Source organism: Schistocerca gregaria, chromosome 1, assembly GCF_023897955.1.
Source record: "Schistocerca gregaria isolate iqSchGreg1 chromosome 1, iqSchGreg1.2, whole genome shotgun sequence".
In the NCBI taxonomy this organism is placed as follows: domain Eukaryota; kingdom Metazoa; phylum Arthropoda; class Insecta; order Orthoptera; family Acrididae; genus Schistocerca; species Schistocerca gregaria.
In genome coordinates, this window is record NC_064920.1 from 464,589,832 (window position 1) to 464,609,486 (window position 19,655).

Consider the following 19,655-nt stretch of genomic DNA (forward strand, 5'->3'; position numbering starts at 1 on the left):
AACAAAACGAAGTTGGCTTTGCGCTGGTAGCGTCGCTAGAAACTCCTCGCGCAAGAGCGAACGATGTGGACCAAAGAATAGTTACGAATAGTTACTGAAACGAAAATATTTTAGTCGTGTGACGCTGGATAGCGACGAGTTTCGCAATTATCTGAGATTGAACTAAGGCCGTTTCATTACACTGCTGCGCTTGATGACTCCATTGATTTCGAAGCAGAACTATGTCATGCTCAAGAAAGCCGGTTGCCACCTTTAAGATTTTCGGCTGCTGGAAGAAACTATGCAGATCTTCCATACAATACTGCAGTTACTTTCAGAATTAATCCCTGAAATATGCGAATCAGTAAGCAAAATTTCGAGGAACCACAAACGTAAAGAAATCACTTTTTGAGAATGTAAATAATTGATAATTTGATGTGAAAAGACGTTTTATTGTGTACCAGTGTTCTTAAATACAGAACTAGTTTACAGTGAAAGCTCAGTTTTGCGGTTTTCGCACTCTTGTTCTTCTACTTCACGTTGGGCAGCAGAATTGCGTAATTAGCGGAAACTGCAAAGCTGCGCGTACAGCTGGTACAACTGAATCTGTGCTTGCCTAATGACGACGACGAAGGCCATAGTGAGGGCACGGGATGGTATCACATAAATTCGCAATCGACGGCTGTATAATGAGCTTTCCTAATTTTACATAAAAATATCGTATATTATCGTAGCTGTAGGTCGACAGCAATCCCCTATATCTCAGTTTTTTTTTTCTTTCTTCACCTGAAAGTTATGAAGGTGCCATATCGATTAACCCTTCCTGTTTTCTTATGGCTTCTATTGCACGTCTTCTTTTGCATGTAACGCAGCGTGTTTCCTCCACTTGTGTTTCATATACCAGCAACTGTTCTGTATTCCTGCAACCACTTGTAGCCCCTGATTTCTGCTGTCCTTGTCGCAATACCGCTTGTTAGAAGTTTCCCTACACGCATTTGAAGTCCCTCTAGAGTTCTAAGAACTCCGTAATGGCTGGTCGCTTAATATCAACAGCGACCATTACGGTGCACGTACGCACGACCTTCTCGCGGTTAAGTCCAAAGCACACCTGACGAGCGTTCTCATACGTCAGCGCTACAGACATTCTGACGTGGTCAGGCAGTGTGGTGATCCAGTAAGGAATTGTAAGCCGACAGCTACGCACACACGGCCCGACAATGCGGCAGACCTGACCAAACCTGCTCGATCACCTGACTGAATCAGATTGTCTGTAGGCCGCTTTACAGAGGTATCGCACGTTGCAGTGGTCACCAAGACAATACAGAGGATTAACGGGTCACGAGTACCAGACCTGAGAGCATTTCTTTGTGACATAACTAAGCTCACCAGGAAGAAATGCCATCCCTTTAAACATCACACTGGTTGCTTTGGAGCACTGTAGACGGTGTACGAGGGACCTTCAGTAAGTAATGCAAGACATTTTTCTGAAAGCAAGTTGGTTTTATTCAGGATTCCCATACACATCATTATAACCACGCTTTTGGCTACAAAGCCCTATTTTCAGCATAATCGCCGTTCAATGCAACAGTCTTGCGCCAGGTTACTGGCAGGGCCTATGCGCCCACATGGCACCACTTTACTGGTTGACGTCAGAGCCATTGTCTTTCTGCAGCAATAGCCTCCCCATAATCCACGTAATACTTCCGCGCAATTCATCCGCCATTGGGCCAAACTCGTTGCTCTTCATGTCTTATTTTGTTAGGCCGCGTGGAACGCAGCGGCCACACGCCTTTGAGTACCCAACTGGTGGACGAGTGTGATAGCACTACCAACGGACGTCCAGTTGTGCAGGAAGGTGTTATGTTGTAATTTGTCGATCAGCTGGAATGAGAGTGTCCGTACGCTCCAACACTGAAGTCGCAGCATTGTGCGGTCAGCCGGCATGCGGGAGATTGGATAGGTTTGCGCGACTTTCTTGGAATGACAGACGCCTTCCCCAACGACTCACTGCCAGATCTCGGTAGACATGCGATGCTCTGGTTTCCCACCGAAAGAAACTCAACGACAACTCTCTGCTTGGAACGCGCCTCCGTTACAGCCCCTATTATAAAGGCTGCGTATAACGCCGCCACCTATCTTAACTTAATGAAAACGGAAATATTTCACGATGTCGCAAACCTGCTTCTTCAACAGAAACTGATCGAGAAAAAGAAAGTGCTGCATTAGTTATTGAACGAGCGTCGTGATAGTGTTACCGTTTGTCACGTGATACTGCGACGATACCGGCAATCGGCAGCAGGAACCGAAGCAGTACGCTGGATCTACGTGGAGAATTTGCAGAGTAGCATTAATCAGCTATCATGTTTGAATGTGCTCATGACCGCACCGTGCATTAAGTTGAATATTTATTCCTATATTAACATTGGCTGCTCAATGCGTCTATAAGAAACGATGTACCATGCACAGCAATGTAACATGACGAAAGAACAGCTATGAGAAGAGTAAGGGAACTGAACCAATATCTTTAACATCGGTTTACTACAGGATCCTTGAACATATTCTCAGATCGAATATAGTAAATTTCCTTGAGAAGGAAAAGCTTTTGTCCACAAATCAGCATAGAAAGCATCGCTCGTAGGAAATCCAGCTTGCACTTTTCTCACAGGAGACACTGCGTGGATGAAGGCCAACAGGTGGATTTCATATTCCTCGATAATTTGACACGGTGCCACAATGCTGACTTACCGGAGGTGCGAGCATACCGAATAGATTGTGAGTGGCTCCAAGTCGTCTTATGTAATAGAACTCAGTATGTTTTTTCGACGGCAAGTGTTCATCATGGAAAATGGTATTGTCAGGAGTGCTACGGGCAAGTGTTATTTTCTATAAACATAAATGACCTGGCGGACAGGGTAAGCAGCACTCTGAGGCTGTTTGCTGACGATTCTGTGTGTGTTGGAAGGTGTCGGCGTTGCATAACTTCAGCAGAGTGCAAGATGAATGAATGACTTACACAAAATTTCTAGTTGATATGACGAATAGTATCTAGCTCTAAATGTATAAAAATTTAAATCAATGCGGATGGGTAGGAAGAACAACCTATAATGTTCGAGTAAAGCATAGTAGCATGCTGCTTGATACAAGCACGTCGATTAAATATCTAGGCGCAACGTTGCAAAGTAATATTACATGGAATGAGGATAAGTACTGTAGCAGGGAAGGCCAATCGTCGACCATGGTTTACTGGGAGAATTATTGGAAAGTGTGGTTCATCTGTAAAGGAGTCGCTTATAAGACGATAGTTCCGCGTAGTGTCGAGTACTGCTCGAGTGTTTGGGATCCGGGCTGCTAGACTGGTTATCGTTGATTCGAACAAGATGCAAGTATTACAGGGGTGCTTCGGGAACTAAAATCTAAAATCGGACTCACTGGCGGAAAGGCGACGTTCTTTTCGAGGTACACTATTGAGAAGGTCTTAGGAACAGGTATTTGGGACTGACTGCAGAACGATTCTACTACCGCCAAATTATATTTCGCGAAGGACCACGAATATAAGATTAGAGAGATTGGGGCTCGTACGGAGGAATATAGACAGTCGTTTTCTCCCTCAGCATATGGCAGCTTGCGGAGTGTATTTTCATGTGGATGCAGACGTAGTCGTAAAAATATTCTAATAGACATGCCTTGCGAACTACAGCCGGTTTCAAACCCGACAGGAATTGTTGTTGTCAGCGAATGCAGGTACATCTGAACCATTTTTTGGTGAAGGAAACTGCATGCACTGGACATTTTGAGCTGGCCGGGTACCTCGCGAAAGGCCAATGCCCATGTTTTGGGGTTGTTTTTCGTACAATGCATTGGGCCCACCCATTCGATTTTCCGAGAACGCGAACCAGTGTGTATTTCAAAATTCTCAGTGCTATCTTCTGCTAAAACTTCGTGGTAAGAATCCTGTTGACATTCGTATCTTTCAGGATAACAACAGCAGCGTTGAAGAACTGCAGGAGGCGGCCGGGATGGCCGAGCGGTTCTAGACGCTACAGTCTGGAACCGCATGACCGCTACGGTCGCAGGTTAGAATCCTGCCTCGGGCATGGATGTGTGTGACGTCGTTAGGTAGTTAGGTTTAAGTAGCTCTAAGTTCTAGGAAGTCCCATAGTGCTCAGAGCCATTTTTGAACTGCACGCACGTGATCCTGATTGCTTGAACTGAGTAGCCACCCTATCCCACAGCGACAGGTTCGCTAAATCATCCGATCTTAATCCCATAGAAAGTCTCTGCGACAATTTGGAACAGCGGGTGAAACGTAGTAATAGACATCACCACAATTTGGTAATTCATTGGGATCTGATCATCAATGAGTGGCTTCAGCTAGACATGGCACACCTGATGGTCAGAGACGGCGTTAGTATTACACCATGATGCCTCCTGAGGGTAAAGAATATTTTGACTGGTGTCCTTATCAAAACAGACACCATGTCTGAGGTGCTTCCTATGAGTATCTCTATTTGAGCATATGCGCCTCCTTCAATGTCATGACAAGTGAAGCTATCGAACCTACTTCATCACAATTACAGTCTCTTTTATTTACTAATCATCTCCTAAACAGGAGTACAGATTGGGTACCTTTAATTAGAAATAGACGTAATTTTTAAAAAATAACATGTTGGTTATAATTAAACTCTCTATACTAGAGAGGACCCCCATGACAAAGGAGTGATCATAGGACAAGGAAACATTGCGGAAACGTTTGTAAGTACGCGCGGAAGAGAAATAACGAATAAACCATTGAAAGAAACAATTTCCACAGGAGAAAGTAACGTTTGGTAACTGCGCACCAGTTTTACGACCTAGATTCAGCTGTCGTAGCACAGCTCGTGCACTGCTTGAAGAGAGCACATGGCGTCCAGCATTCTCCGTGGCAACAGTTACTTGTTCAACAATTTGCGGCGCTATTGGCTGTCAGCCTATCCCAAGAGCAATTCCCAAATCGCCAGTTAATTCGAACTTCTGAATCACGTTCTTCAACCCCGGTGTGGACGGAAGAATTGTGAAGAGCAGCAGCACTATTGCTGTTGGTTTCATATAACAGATTTACTGATGCTTGTGTTTAAACATTGCCTTACCAGTATTGGCGCGTAACGGCAAGGCATGACAATAACACTACTAACAGAAGTTCTGCAGTAGATCGTCTGAACATCATCCCTATAAAGTTGGATACCCGTACGGTAAATAGATTAATATATACACTGGTTAGCAAACGATTAATTAAAACCAGCCTGTATGTAATTTTCAGCTAAATCCCTAACTGCTAATGCAAAATTAATTATTAAATGTATTTACAAACTAACTACTTAGCACCCAAGGTCTGTGTCATATCTTTATTTGCTATTTTGGTTTAATGTCGACGCATGCCATCTGCATGTAAGTCTTTTTTAACATAGAGTGAAGTGAGTACTACTTAGCAATGAGAGATGTACTACCGTTTAATATATTTTAAGTTTACAGCTGCTCAGTTCCGATCAAATATCCGGTCAAAATAGGTACACACGTATTTTACGATTTTCAGCACTAGAGCGCTGTTTCGTGTCTCTCAAATCTTGTAAACCTTGATCATGCCGAAATGGGAAACTGACATTCTTTTAAATGTGTTTCCTGATCTATCACCCTACACTTATTTCACGTTCTCTCAGTTCCACTTGTGCAGCCTCCGGAAGCGAAGTTGCCTTCTCGACGCTAGGAAACACCACAACGAACGTTCCGCTTTTTTGCGTTCCTCCTCTCCTGTACTGCAACGTGTAGCGGTGGAAACCATCTGAGATCACAACAGTTAAAACTCTCAGCATTCCTTTAACACCTATCAACCCGTCATTTTAAGATCAACATATATATTTACGCTGGCACCTTTACTTTCGACTGTTCTGACTCCGTTATATGTCTTCTGGCGAACAAACGTTGTTAAACATTCTGCAGCTCTCCTTTACCAGGGAAATAAAAACATTTAATTCTCTATGGTGCTTCGGTCCTCCTCTCATTCTTCCTTTGAAAATGTATCCATCTGCATCGTGTGAACATTCGTAGTTATTTCGTTGATACTGGGACACTGATTCATATGATCTCTTCCCCCTCCCCCCCCCCCCCCTCTTCACACCCAGCCCACGCTCACGCACACAGACAGCTCCCTCGTTACTTGTGTGTCCTCTTCGTAACCAACATTACACTTCCTTCTTTGTAAATACCTGCGTGGCGCTTTCCTAACATTACGAAAACAGTTTCCACAGAAGAGATCCTGTATGCATCCGTGGATTTCAGTAATACAATTCCATGCATTATCAACACGGCTTGTTTACGCGTAACTAATCTTCGCCAGCGTGCCGATGCTCTGGCAGGTAACTTACTAAGCAAGTGTACGTAGTTTTGTGACACATTCTAGATTCGTCTAGAAGTAAATGGGACTTCTCTGACCAACTGTGGCAGTTTTGTTCACTAGATAGAACTAGTTTGCATACAATTTAGATTTTTCGTCAATTTGCAATAACTAATTTGTTGTGGCGCATGTCAATTGCATTACTAGTTTTTTTCTTATATTCGAATTCCTTAACCATAAGAGTTCTCTCTGATCATCGCGCTAATCGCTACCATATCATCCCAAATATATATGCGATGGGGTAGTGTCCCTATTTTCTGTAATAGTGTTTCCAAGCCAATAACTCTGGTCTTTGATCCACTGCGCCACAAATTTTGAACAAGTTAGTTGCCATGGCTGAGAATGTGCACGACTTGTGTCACGGTAACTGAACATTTCATGGTCTACCTTTCTGAAAGTGCTGCGAACAATTGTGAATAGGTGTCTCCAATGCGGTTCTAGGCTGTCGTGGAAGCAGATGATCGTCACATTGAGCATCGTTGGTAACGTGGAACGTAAACAAAGTACACAATTACATACGTTACCCCCTCATGTGGAAATTAAAATGTGTTTCTTTCATTGGTTTATTCGTTATGCCTTTTTCGCATATCTTTACAAATATTTCCACAAATTGTCCTAAGATTATCGGGGGATCCTCTCAAGTAGCAGAAGTTTAATTATAAGCACTCTGTAGTTTTATACTGCTCCTATGACAAATCTATTTGTCTGCCAGCCGGCCGCAGTGGCCGTGCGGTTCTAGGCGCTACAGTTTGGAGCCGAGCGACCGCTTCGGTCGCAGGTTCGAATCCTGCCACGGGCATGGATGTGTTTGGTGTCCTTAGGTTAATTAGGTTTAATTAGTTCTTAGTTCTAGGCGACTGATGACCTCAGAATTTAAGTCGCATAGTGCTCAGAGCCATTTGGACCATATTTGTCTGCCTTTCTCTACCATAGTTTCAAATACACACGTGTATGGATCCTATCTGCCTCATTTTGGAACACAAAACACTTTTCCTACGGCTACAAAATGTTCCGATTGGTCTATTGTTACCCCATTCGTGCACTTTTCGTCAGCAGTTTTTATCAGTTTTCGGACATGATCCAGATATGAAATGAAATAAAATGGTTTATGGAATTATTGGCCAGGAACCCCGTCTGGGTTTGGTTAGATTCAGCGACCTATTACTTTATCTTTCTGAACCCGAATGAGATTCGTTCACGCCGAATAATTTTGTACAATGTATCAGTCTGCTGAATGATAGTACCATTTGCATTTCCCCTAACATGTTTAAAAAATAGATAGAACCTTAAAATATTATTGCCATCGAATCTCCGCATACCTTGTGCTGAGGGGCCTGAAGTCCGTAGTTTCGATAGTCAGGGTGTATGTACCCTGCCATAATTAATCACGCATATACTGCACAGTGCTCTAAGTTCGCAGCTGTGCCTGCCTCAGCCGCAGCTTATTTTCTTACACCGGTGCTACCTGCCCGTATAGCTAATGGTTACTAACGCGCGTTGCGTCCTCCTTCGCTTTCCCATCATAATGATACTACTTCGTACAGTTACATATATACAAAAAAATTTACACTTAAGCTAACTGTTTAAAATGGAAATGTGCTAATAGTTACGAATAAAACGAGAATTCTATTTACGCATAAAATTGCGCTAGAAGATACTCCAGCCTGCAATGTCTTATGAAATTGTGTAAATATTGAATTTATCGTCTGCATGGCGCATGAAATTATCAGAATGGCGTAAAAACCCGTCTAATTCCAGTGAGAGTAAAATACGTGCCATAGCAAGAATTTTAGTTATTCTCGTAACATCACATACAGTACTGTGACCTTCAGAAACTTCATAAAACGTTATTTTAATACTTTTCTGTGCATTTTAAATTTGCAAATACAACATTTATGCTGCTAAAAAGTAAGATATATCGTACCCCACTCAAAATCTGCGGTTCTATTGTTTCTTTCGTCAGAGGTATCGGTATGGAATACCGGCACGTACCGTAACAAATCAAGCACTGTACACTTCTTAAGTCAAATGGACAACGACAGCAACAATGCATCACGAGTCAAAGACGATGTTTGCTATCGGCAGGTTCAGTCAACCTAAAGAACAAGTGTCTGGTGACCACCTGTGTCCGCGACAAAAAAATCAAGTGGTTCTACGCACTATGGGACTTAACATCTGAGGTCATCAGTCCCCTGGACCTAGAACTTCTTAAACCTAACTAACCTAAGGATATCACACACACACACACATCCATGCCCGAGGCAGGATTCGAACCTGCGACCGTAGCAGCAGCGCGGTTCCAAACTGAAGGGCCTAGAACCGTTCGGCCACAACGGCCGGCGGTCCGTGACATTGGAAATGAAACTGCTGAGCAGCTCTGTCACGCCTGATGAGTAATAGAACTATTGTAATAACTTGCAGCGGCTCTGTTAATTAGATCTGTAACTAACTGAAGTGATACACTGCTCAGTCTCACTGGTAACACACACACACACACACACACACACACACACACACACACACACACACACACACACAATCAAACGTACCTCGTTCATGTGTCTCAGTCTGCTGCCGTTCAACGGCAACAGTTGGCACTGGATACAAGCAGTGCCGTTCCTTTCCTCCTCCTCCTCCTCCTCCTCCTCCCTCCCTCCCATCCCCTCTCGTTCGTTGCCATCACATTCCAAAGCAAGAGCGCTTTCTCAACACGAGTTAGAACTTTAAACAATGCGCAAGCCGTCCGGTGTCCAAGACATGCTGCGCTTTCAAACTGGATACACCGTTAACTACACATCTTGATACTGTGTTTCACTTGTATAAATTCAGTTATGAATTCTAGGCTTGTCACTAAAAAAACCGGGGTATGTTCTAAGCAGGAGATGCAGGGTTCAAGTTTCCATCCACCCACCCACCCTGCATACGTGTTCTACGGATTCGCTAAATGAGTGATGAGTTAGTTTCCACAAGCATTGTCAGCCAGAGCCCGAGATTTTAAATTTGTATCTTCCTACGCGTCTTCATATTTACACAGAACAGAATGGCTGGAGCAGAACGTGAAAAATCAGACTAAATATGATGAGTATTTTAAGATTATCACCACTGAGAGACGCAGTTATGAAATAGGAAAAGAAGAAACATCAGTAAGAGTCTTCCTTCATTTGGAAGGGCAGCCCTATTAACTGCAGCTACTGGTTAGTTCTCAGCACGAGGTAAAACAACAATGATACTCTGAAAATGAAAAACGGAGCAGTCAAATGTTAAAAACAAATCTGTTCCAGAAAAAAACAAAAAGAAAAAACCAGTGAACTTCATGGTACAGTGATAATTGAGGGACTTAAATGTGGGAACCGTTCGGAGAAAGACATTCTTGCGAAGATCTTCTGGATTATTTCGACTAGCAGTAGCTTGGACTTCGAAACATGTTACTGATTCAATGATACACTTTCTGTAACGATTCTTCAATTTTCACAAAAAATAGAAAATAACTTATCGTGCCAAAAAGTCATTGACAATCTTCGCTTTCCAGTTAGTTCAATACCTTTGGTGCAGCGAGATGCCAGTTTTATTCCCTCAGGAAATTAATTTTTCCGGTTCTACGTAAAACTTTTACACCTCAGACAGACTCTTAACATACGAAAAATTTCTTCTTTTACTGCTTTTTTTTAATTATGGAACTAAATATTCAAAAAAAGCCGAATTTGATGGACAGGTAAACAGCGATGGCGCAAAAGTGCTTAGTGGCCGTTGTTGTTCTGCTTACGCGCACTACATAAAGCTGCTCAGTAACGCTAGAAAACAGAGGCAGCTATTGTCTTACCCTTTTCCCTGTGATTCCACCGACAGTCCTCACTACTCCTCCTGACGACGAAAGCATTTGCACCATTTTTGGTGCACTTCTACCTTTGCTAAACTATTACTTTGACTTCAGCTTCGTCTTCGGAGCGCATCTGAGCATCCATGTTTCACCTATTCACTTAAAAGTTCGAAGTCCTTCGAATTATGCTTCAACGTTTGCAAATATTTTGAAGAATCCTTCCTTCCTCGATAGTTTGTCAAACATCCATTGTGTATCCGTTTTTTCTGTTCAAAGGTACATTCAGGATAACATATACCTATTCATATTGAATCCCTACACTTGTAATCTCAAATCTTAAAGCCACGATGTTGCATCGCGGCTCAGCGAAATTTCTCGAATACTTCATTTATAGCCTAAAGTTACTCAAGGTACTGATTGCTCATGCAAAAGCTTGGAACTTCCCTCAACAGTTTGGGGAACAGTTCACCTGAAAACAGTTTTATTACTACTTGCTGCTCGTCTCTGCCCACTTTTATAGAGCTTATTATCTCTCTTAGGATGCCTATGAACAGACAATGGGATGTATGTATGTTCGAAGAAACCTGTTACCAGAATCACGGTTCCCGACAGCTCTATTGCTTGCTAAAATTTCCCGTATTTCGTAGAGATTTACAAGATGTATCAATACATCCACTTAAATAGCAGTTAAGGAGCTGACTGCGTTAATCGAACATGGCTTAGCGAATGGAACATGAAATGGTACGAAACACACATTTCCATACACAGTACACTGATTGAGGAATATGTACACAAATGTGGAAAGGCTCGTTATTGCATGATTACACGATTGCTTGACAATTACTGGAAGCAGTCACATCCAATAAATGTCGGCGAGTATGCGACCGGAAGTGGCACTACCATTCTATAACTAATCACAGTGGTAGCAGGTGCCAGACAGACTCAGTTGAAGAATCCTCAGGAAATGTGATCCTCCCACGAAGAAGATACCCTGCAAAGCACTCGTTCGACGGACACCTGAGTGTTCCTCTTCAGTCTGGTACCATTACAGAGTAGGACTGATAAAGGAAACAGAGAAAATTCGAAGAAGAGCAGCACGTTTTGTCACGGGCTCATTTAGTAAGACGCTCACCCAACGCCAAAGGCATACGCTACAACAGAAATGTTGAGCATCAGAATGTGGTTTATTTTAATAATTTCGTGAGTACCTTAACCCTTTCGGACCCGAAATTTTTCTGGAGGAAGAAAATTTTTTCTTTATGTGGTAGTGGTCTGAGGTGATTTTTTAATGATTTTAGTAGCAAGAATTATACAAAAATATGTACCCGTTTCCAAAACGTACTTTGTTCACATGGCTTCACTTTAAGAACTAAAATAACTAATTATAAAATATTTTCTATTTTAATAAATAATAAAATGATCATTCAATCATTTTCATGTATAATAACAACAACAATATTCAATTACACACTGGAATATAGCGAACCATGTACTCTAGTGGTCACGAGTTGCTGCGCACTGCCTCATTGACTTGCCGATATTTTTATAGTGATGCCCAACGGTTGGGAGATTTGTGCGTGATGAAAAAGTTGAAAATTTACAAGTGAGCAGCTAAGGTTCGCTTAGGGAAGAAATACTTTTGTTGCAGCTTACAGACTGTAAAAGTTAATGTACACAATTGTATCCAGAGGATCTGAAAGGGTTAAAGAGTCAACTTATTGATCAGCCAGTACATTACCTAACCACCGGAATGTCCACCTTTGACACGAGTAACAGCGACGGCGCGTCGTGGCACGGAAGCAATGAGGCCTTGGTAGGTTGCTGGAGGGAGTTGGCACCACATCTGCTAGTGATTTCCCTAAATCACTCTAGGCAAATGCCGGGATGGTTCCTCTGAAAGGGCACGGCCGACTTCCTTCCCTCATCCGATGAGACCGATGACCACGCTGTCTAGTCTCCTTCCCCAAACCAACCAACCAAATCTGCACACATAAGTCACTTGGTTCCTGTAAATTCTGGGGAGGGGGGGGGGGGGGGGGCGATGATCTCTGTCGCCAGGTTCAGTCTCATCCCAGATGTGTTCGATCGCGTTCAGATCTTATGGGTTGAGGGGGGGGGGGGGGGGGCAGCACATCAACCGCAACTAGCTACTGCGGTCATCGAACCACTACATCACACTCTTGTCCTTATGACATGGGGCATTATCGTGTTGAAAATGCCACTACGGTCAGTAAAAGTGATCGTTATGAAGGAGTGTACGGGGTCTGCAACCGTCGTATGATACTCCTTGGCCGTCATGGTGCCTTACACCAGCTCTACTGGACCCATGACTTCCCCAGGTGAACGTTTCCAAGAGCATAAGCTAATTGCCACCAGCTTGTCTCAGACCCGCAGTACACGAGTCAAGGAGCTGTTCTCCCAGAAGACGACAGATTTCGCGCCCTACCATCAATGAAGGAGGTACCGGGATTCATCAGACCATGCAACGCTCTGCCACTGCGCCAACGTCCAGTGCCGACGGTCACCTGTCCATTTCAGTCGTTAAGTGCCGACGTCGTCGTGTTAACATTGGCACATGCATGCTCATCGTACGAGTGAGTATTCGGTGCACTGTGTGTTGAGACACATTTTTGCTCTGCCTAGCATTAAAGTGTGATGTTAGTTCCACCACAATTCGCCGCCTTTCCTGTTGTACTTGTACCCAGCCTACCAAGTCCGGCAGGTTCCGAAATGCTTGTGCCCAGCTTCCTGCCTCAAGTCAAGCTCTGATAGTCCGCGCGCCTTCCCCATTCTACACACGGACAGCGCGCTCACTGATGCTGCATGCACCGTGCGTGTGTCTGACTGGCAGCCATTCTCCCCTGGACGGGTTTACTGCAAGTAGGTGTTCATAATGTTTTGGCTGATCAGTGTATTTGCTTCCTCCTGTAAATTCGCGGAAAGACCGCGGAGGCAACACAAGAGATACAGGAGACGTATTCGCAGTTGCGAGTGTGAACCACCTTCGGCTGCATGTTGGAAGTAAGACAATGAAAATTTGGGGTGGACCAGGACTCCAACCGGGATTTGCCGCTTTACGTGAGCAGTCGTCTTTACCACTTCGGCCATCCGAGCAGGAATCGCGGCCAGACGCAAACTTTCTTAAGAGGGGTAGGACGTCAAACGGGCAGACTTGAAGCAGGAGAGGCACCACAGGACATTTTAATGTCTACTGTCTATACGTTTACAAATAAATTCATAGAACTTTGTCAGCATGACCAGGAAGGATTGAGGACTCACCCTCATAGCAGTAGAAGTTTAAAAAGTAGCAAACTACCTTTTTTATATGTGAAATTTCATCATTGTTTTCACTTACTACTGGCTGCATTTGTTTCTGTAGGTACACTTTTCTTCCTAAGTAAGAGAGATTCTTCGATGAATTTTGCACAGCATACAAGCAGTACTTACAGGTGTATGAAACTCTAGAATTTTCCAAATCTATTTAAAACTGTGGTAAAAATTGAGATAATTAACTATAAAATTTGAGTTTTTCCTAAACAAGAAGTTTAAAATGTAACAGTTCATTCACTTTTTCATAAATTAAATAAACTCTACAGTTTTATACACACAACTATAGTTTGTATGCTGTGCAAAATTCATCGAAGAATCTCTCTTACCTGGGAAGAAAAGTGTACCTATAGCAACAAATGCAGCCAGTAGTAACTGAAAAAAATGATGAAATTTCACATGTAAAAAATGTATTTCGTTACGTTTTTGAGCTTCCACTACTATGAGTATGAATCCTGAATACTTCCTGATAATGCTTTCAAAGTTTTATGAATGTATTTTTAGAAGAATAGACAGTGTAAATTAAAATGTCCTGTTGCCTCTCCTGCTCCAAGTCGGCCCGTTTGACGTCGTACCCCCCTTAAGTCGTCGTCCATGTATCACGACCTGCACTCGTACGTTACTTGTATTCCCATCCAGGAAGGCCATATTTAGTGAGAGTCGAGGGCCTGGTATTTGCGAACAAATACGAAATACAGTGTGTCATTATGAAGCACGATGCAACGTTCGTACCTCTTAATAACACAGGCACTGCTATTTCGTAAAATAAGAGGGATTCCAGCCCAGACGGAGACTTATTGACAGTTCTTCCCACGCATCATTGGCCACTGAAACTGTACAGGCAGGAAGTGGCAGCGATACACAAAATCCTCTCCGTCACAAACCATACGTTGGCTTACGGAGTATTGATGTTTTTTAGATGTTTGAAGAAACTTGTTGTGGGAATCACTCTTGCAAACAGCCCCTACCGTTTAACAAAATTTTCCGGTACTTCGCAGATAAGGCAGTAATATGTCACTCCATCGCGCGGTATGCAGACGGGACATCAAAGGGTGTGAGTGATAATGGTACGAAGCACACTACCATGTACAGCTGACTGCGAAACATGTGTGAATGCAGGTCGTTTCCAACGTTGAAGCGTGTGCAATAATGCTTTGGAGAAAGAAATAGATGCAACGAAAATAAAATGGCAGTGGATTGTAGAGGCTGACGATAATGGTTGTTATAATTTGCTTGTTGTGTACAGCCCGTGCTTAGAATGGAGGGGGGGGGGGGGGGGGGGGGGGAGGGGCGACGGACAGGACAGACAGTCGTCAATCCACGCAGAGCCGGCAGTGTTTACGGCTGCTGTCCTTGACCCCCCCCCTCCCCCCTCCTCCGCTCTGGCGGCAAACACTTCCCTGTGATCGCGGGCCCTCGAGCACAACGCTTTTACGCACACACATTAGCACTGTCAAGCAAATCTCAGTCCACTAGCTGCCGTCGTCCGAGACTCTGCACGCTGCGTGCGGCTAACGTGGAAACGAAAATCTTGAAAATGCTACTTCTCTCGCCTGGTACTGACTCCTCCCAGGAAATATTGTCATTCGTGCCATTTTTCAGGGCCGTCGACTCATTTACCATTTTTTGCACTATTTTTAGAGAACATCAGTATTGGATAAAAACTGTAATGGACTCCCCTCTTCCCCCCCCCCCCCCCCCCATTTTTCGTAACTTATGTACGATATATGCAAAGTGTTCTTCGCACGCTGCTCCAGTGTCTAATATAGGCATTATGAAGTTATTAAGCAGTTTCAGTTTTTATAACTAGAAGTATGTTAAATATGGCGCGAACGTAGATATCAGGCTGCACTACGCACCAGTCTGTTACCATAGCCTTTATTTCGCATTCATATTCGTTGGCTTCGACGTTCCAAAGCCAACCGTCACTTTACAGTCTAACCTACGCTGAAGTTCAGTCTACCCCACAACCAACATTCCAGGGACAACTCTATCACACTCTAGATCTGTTCCACATTTCGAAGATAACGACAAAACTCCCTTCGACAAATAAAAGGTAGCTGCGAGCAATCACCGGCCAAGTGATCGATGTTACGATACTGGATACAAAATTATCTTGCGCATGTAAAAAATTACCGTTAAATAGTCAATCGCACCTCTCAGTATAATTCGTTTCATGTCGTGGAAACAATTCAAAGAAGTGCTGCTACATTTCTTATCGGTCAAAACTGGCTCTGACCACTATGGGACTTAACTTCTGAGATCATCAGTCCCCTAGAAAGAACTACTTAAATCTAACGAACGTAAGGACATAACACACATCCATGCCCAAGGCAGGATTCGAAACTGCGACCGTAGCAGTCGTGCGGTTGCAGACTGTAGCGCCTAGAACCGCTCGACCACTCGGCCGGCTGTTATCGGTCAGCTCAATCATTACGAGAGCGCCGTGGGAAAATTCTGTGATAGTCCAAGCATTCTGTGGTGGCTTAATGCTAAATTTGCAAAAATTATTACTGTAAGAAACTAAATTTTTGATAGTTTCTTTTTCATGAACCCAATCGAAGACTGCGAATGCGAAAAAAAAAAAGTCTTCAAAGTTGCACAAAACGGTTTTTCTTAAATAAGTAAAAAGCTATAGAGCCAGTCGAAAATTGTTACTAGAAATATAAGTTTTCAGTAGTAACCTCTATTAAGCGCATCGCTGTGAAACGTTAATTGCATCTACTACATTTAAAAAAACCACGCCCAACGAAAAAGCAAGTTTTCCGAAGTAATTTTTGATCCTTACAATTAATCGTAAAAATTGGTAGCACATCACTTTGTGAAGAAAATAAATCTAAAACCGCTGCTGTAGGGCTATCCATTGAGAAGATCTAGCCAATTGTTGAGCGCTTTTTTTTAAAAAAAAAAAAGGGAGCGTTGTACCTCGCAAAATAATGAATATTTTTCAGTTTTTCGTACAAGTACTCAATTTCTTTACTGTGGGTTACTGTTACAGTAAATACGCGCAAGGGAACGCGAATATTTACGAGTTAAAGAGGACTCAACTTTTAAGCATTTTTCCGGCGTATCTCGAAATGTAAGAAAGCAATCGATACTTATAAAATAAAGCAATCGACAGATCTTTTTATGCTCTACAACTTTTTCATTTAACAATTTTCGACCGGAGCTACAGTATTTTACTTACTTAAGAAGACAGATTTTTTTTCAACTTTGCAAATTTTTTGGCCATGTTCACCATTTCTGTTCCAACCTCATGAACAGTATTTAAAATTTACTTCCTCGTATCCTCCTACTTTTTGTTTTAAAGTAATATTTTTTGCAATCACTTTTCAATTATGCTTGTATATGAGCTCTTTATGGGAATCCTTGGCATTCGGAGGGAAGAGGATTATCTTTTAGTGAAAAGCTGTTGAAGTCTAAGAACCTGCATTTCTGAGAGGCTGCAGAACGCTTTTATTACCTCTAACGTTTATCTATCATGAGAACCGTAAGGAGAAAATAGGGGAAATTAGGGTTTGTAGAGCGGCACACATGCAATGGTATCTCTCTTCCTCAATTTGGAAACCGAATAGGAAAGGAATGACGTTAAGTAGCCCCCGCCAGTACAGCGTGTAGTGGATTGTGAATTACGTAGATAAAACACAGAAGACGTTCCCGTATAACACACCGAGGTGGGCGGGCTCTACAGGAATCATGCACATCAAGCAGGAAAAACGTTTGAAAAGAAATCATTACTATATGAGTTTCCTTTTACTCGTACTGTTTGGCTTTACCCTACAAATTCAGGAAAGAACTGCAGCTGCCGACCAGCTGAGTGTGTTTCTGAGGCGACGCCAGGACGCCAGCTGCACTCTTTTTATTAATCTGGTCGCAGCTCGCCGAGGACATCAGTAGTGCAAGTTTCTCCGGTTCGCGTGCCTTTCGGCTTCTTCGTATCCTGTCTGGCGTGCCAGTGGACGCTATAACTAGTTTTCTCCGTGCTCGCTTAAGATACCTTCAATTTTTCGTGAATCTCTCCTTGTACTGCGGAAGACGATAGCAGCAGCTCTACGTGAGAACAGTCGGTACCAATTAAATGAGGAGGAGATAGGTATTTAACGTCCCGTCGACAACGAGACCATTAGAGACGGAGCACGTGCTCGGATTAGGAAGGATGGAGAAGGAAGTCTGCCGTGCCCTTTCAAAGGAACAATCTTGGAATTTTCCTGAAGCGATTTTGGGAAATCAAGAAAAATCTAAATCAGGATGGCCGGACACGAGTTTGAACCGTCGTCCTTCCGAATGAGCGTCCAGTGTGGTAACCACCCGTGAAATTCCGATTAACTACGCACTCTTAGCTCCTCTAAAAGAGTGATGCAAGTGCAATTTCCCTACTGATGTGCACTACTGTACAAACAGTGTCATTGTTCGGAAAGGAGGTGCTGTTTGCTTGGACCACCAGCTATACCCACATGCCGTTGCAACCAGATAAAGCGAACAATCGAGGTGAAGATATGGCCACTATTTGGAAATAGTGGAGGCGTGTTTCATTTTATATTCTCAGCCGAGAGGGAGAATAACAGTAATTCTTAGTATTCCATTTCTTATTTATTCCGAACACGCGGATGGTGTCATTCTTTGTTTCCAAAGCACAACATGGCACAGTCTTGCAGTCATTCCGAATCCGATTCCACTTCAACAAGTTTGATCAGTTTAAGTGTTGTGGACAATTAGCATCAATATGTAAGAAAGTTATCTTAAACGACAAAAGGGACACCTTGGCCACTCACAGTTCAATGAGAGATCTTCATACCGACTGTTTCCAGATTGGATGGAGCATCATATTATGATACACGACTATATTATATTTCGGTGTTTCAATGATGTTTGGTGTGTTGTTTACGAAATATGCGTCAAGTAGAATCTACCGCAGTGACTATGGCATTTCATTTGAAATTATAAGTATAGAGCTGACAATGAAATGACAACGGACGGGCGAGATTGTTTCTGCTCACGTACGTTTCCTCATCCAAACAGTACCGTAGTCCAGTAAAAACATAACATAAAATAAAACTGTGAAAAGAAGAAATTAAAAAATAAGGCACACATCTGAGTTATTAAAGACGCGAAAAGCGTTGCACGAAGATTGTTACTACTTACACAACACAAGCTGTTGTCGTTGCACAGTGACAGTAGGCTGAAAGTGAAAAAGGTCTGCTTCAAGCACATTTTCTGTATTATTTACTAGACGGACTATCACAGACGAAAGTGTTTCGATGAGAATGAAAGTTGGGGTAGAAGTATTTGTTTACCGCGGCTGTCACAAATGCATTGCATGACGTAACATACAAACTGCTGTCGAAATCATCGATATCGTTTACGTAAGCTACCAAGCTTCTTACCAGTTGCACATAAGACGCAGAGTGAAATCCTGTATCCTCAACACTGCTGGACTTTACGTATACGTTCGTTAGTTCCACTTCGCTTCGAAACAACGCTGGCATGTTCAGCGGTGAACATTCAGCTTGAAAACACACACACACACACAAAGGAGAGGAAGGCGCAGCTACGCTGCGCGAGCGAGATGCTTGCCGGCAGCAGTACTTACGCGCGGCGGCCAGCAGAGGCAGCAGCAGCAGCAGGACAGGTAGCAGCGAGTGCGCCATGGGGCAGGCTGCGGCCAACTGCCGGCGGCGGGCGAGAGCGGCCGGCCCCACCGACCTCCCACCAGGCGCGCCGCGCCAAACAGGTGGCGCGGGTTAACAGCACAGCGCCGCACACCAAAGCCCCGCAGCTGCACGCCAGCTTGCTCCGACCTCTGCACGCACAGGATTGAGGCTACGTTATGGCTGTCGTGCTTTCCAACATCAGAGTCTGGGGATGGGAAAAACCGACCGGTTGAAACCCCTACCGGTATTTTAGTCTGAATAACCGGTATTTTTCAGTATTTCTTTGGTCTCGGTTGTAACAGATATTTTTCATTTTTTACGATTAACCGTTGAAACAGGTGTATTGTGGGTTTGTTATTTGCATTTCTGGAATTTGTACGTTCTATGGATGTCTCAGGTTCTAAGCAACAATTTCTGAATTGCTTATTATTCGCGCGCAGTCTTTGGTCAGCAG

At 43.3% G+C, this 19,655-nt stretch overlaps 1 protein-coding gene across 1 annotated transcript in view; it reads right to left on the minus strand.

Moving 5' to 3' along the window:
• The window catches only part of LOC126352738 (CLIP domain-containing serine protease HP8-like), a 91,164-nt gene extending 71,790 nt beyond the window's left edge, over positions 1–19,374 (minus strand). Inside the window, exon 1 of the mRNA XM_050002710.1 lies at positions 19,141–19,374. Within this exon, the coding sequence (XP_049858667.1) occupies positions 19,141–19,198 (58 nt within the window). The 5' untranslated portion in view covers positions 19,199–19,374. The remainder of the gene's footprint in view (positions 1–19,140) is intronic.
• Positions 19,375–19,655: the final 281 nt, after the last annotated feature.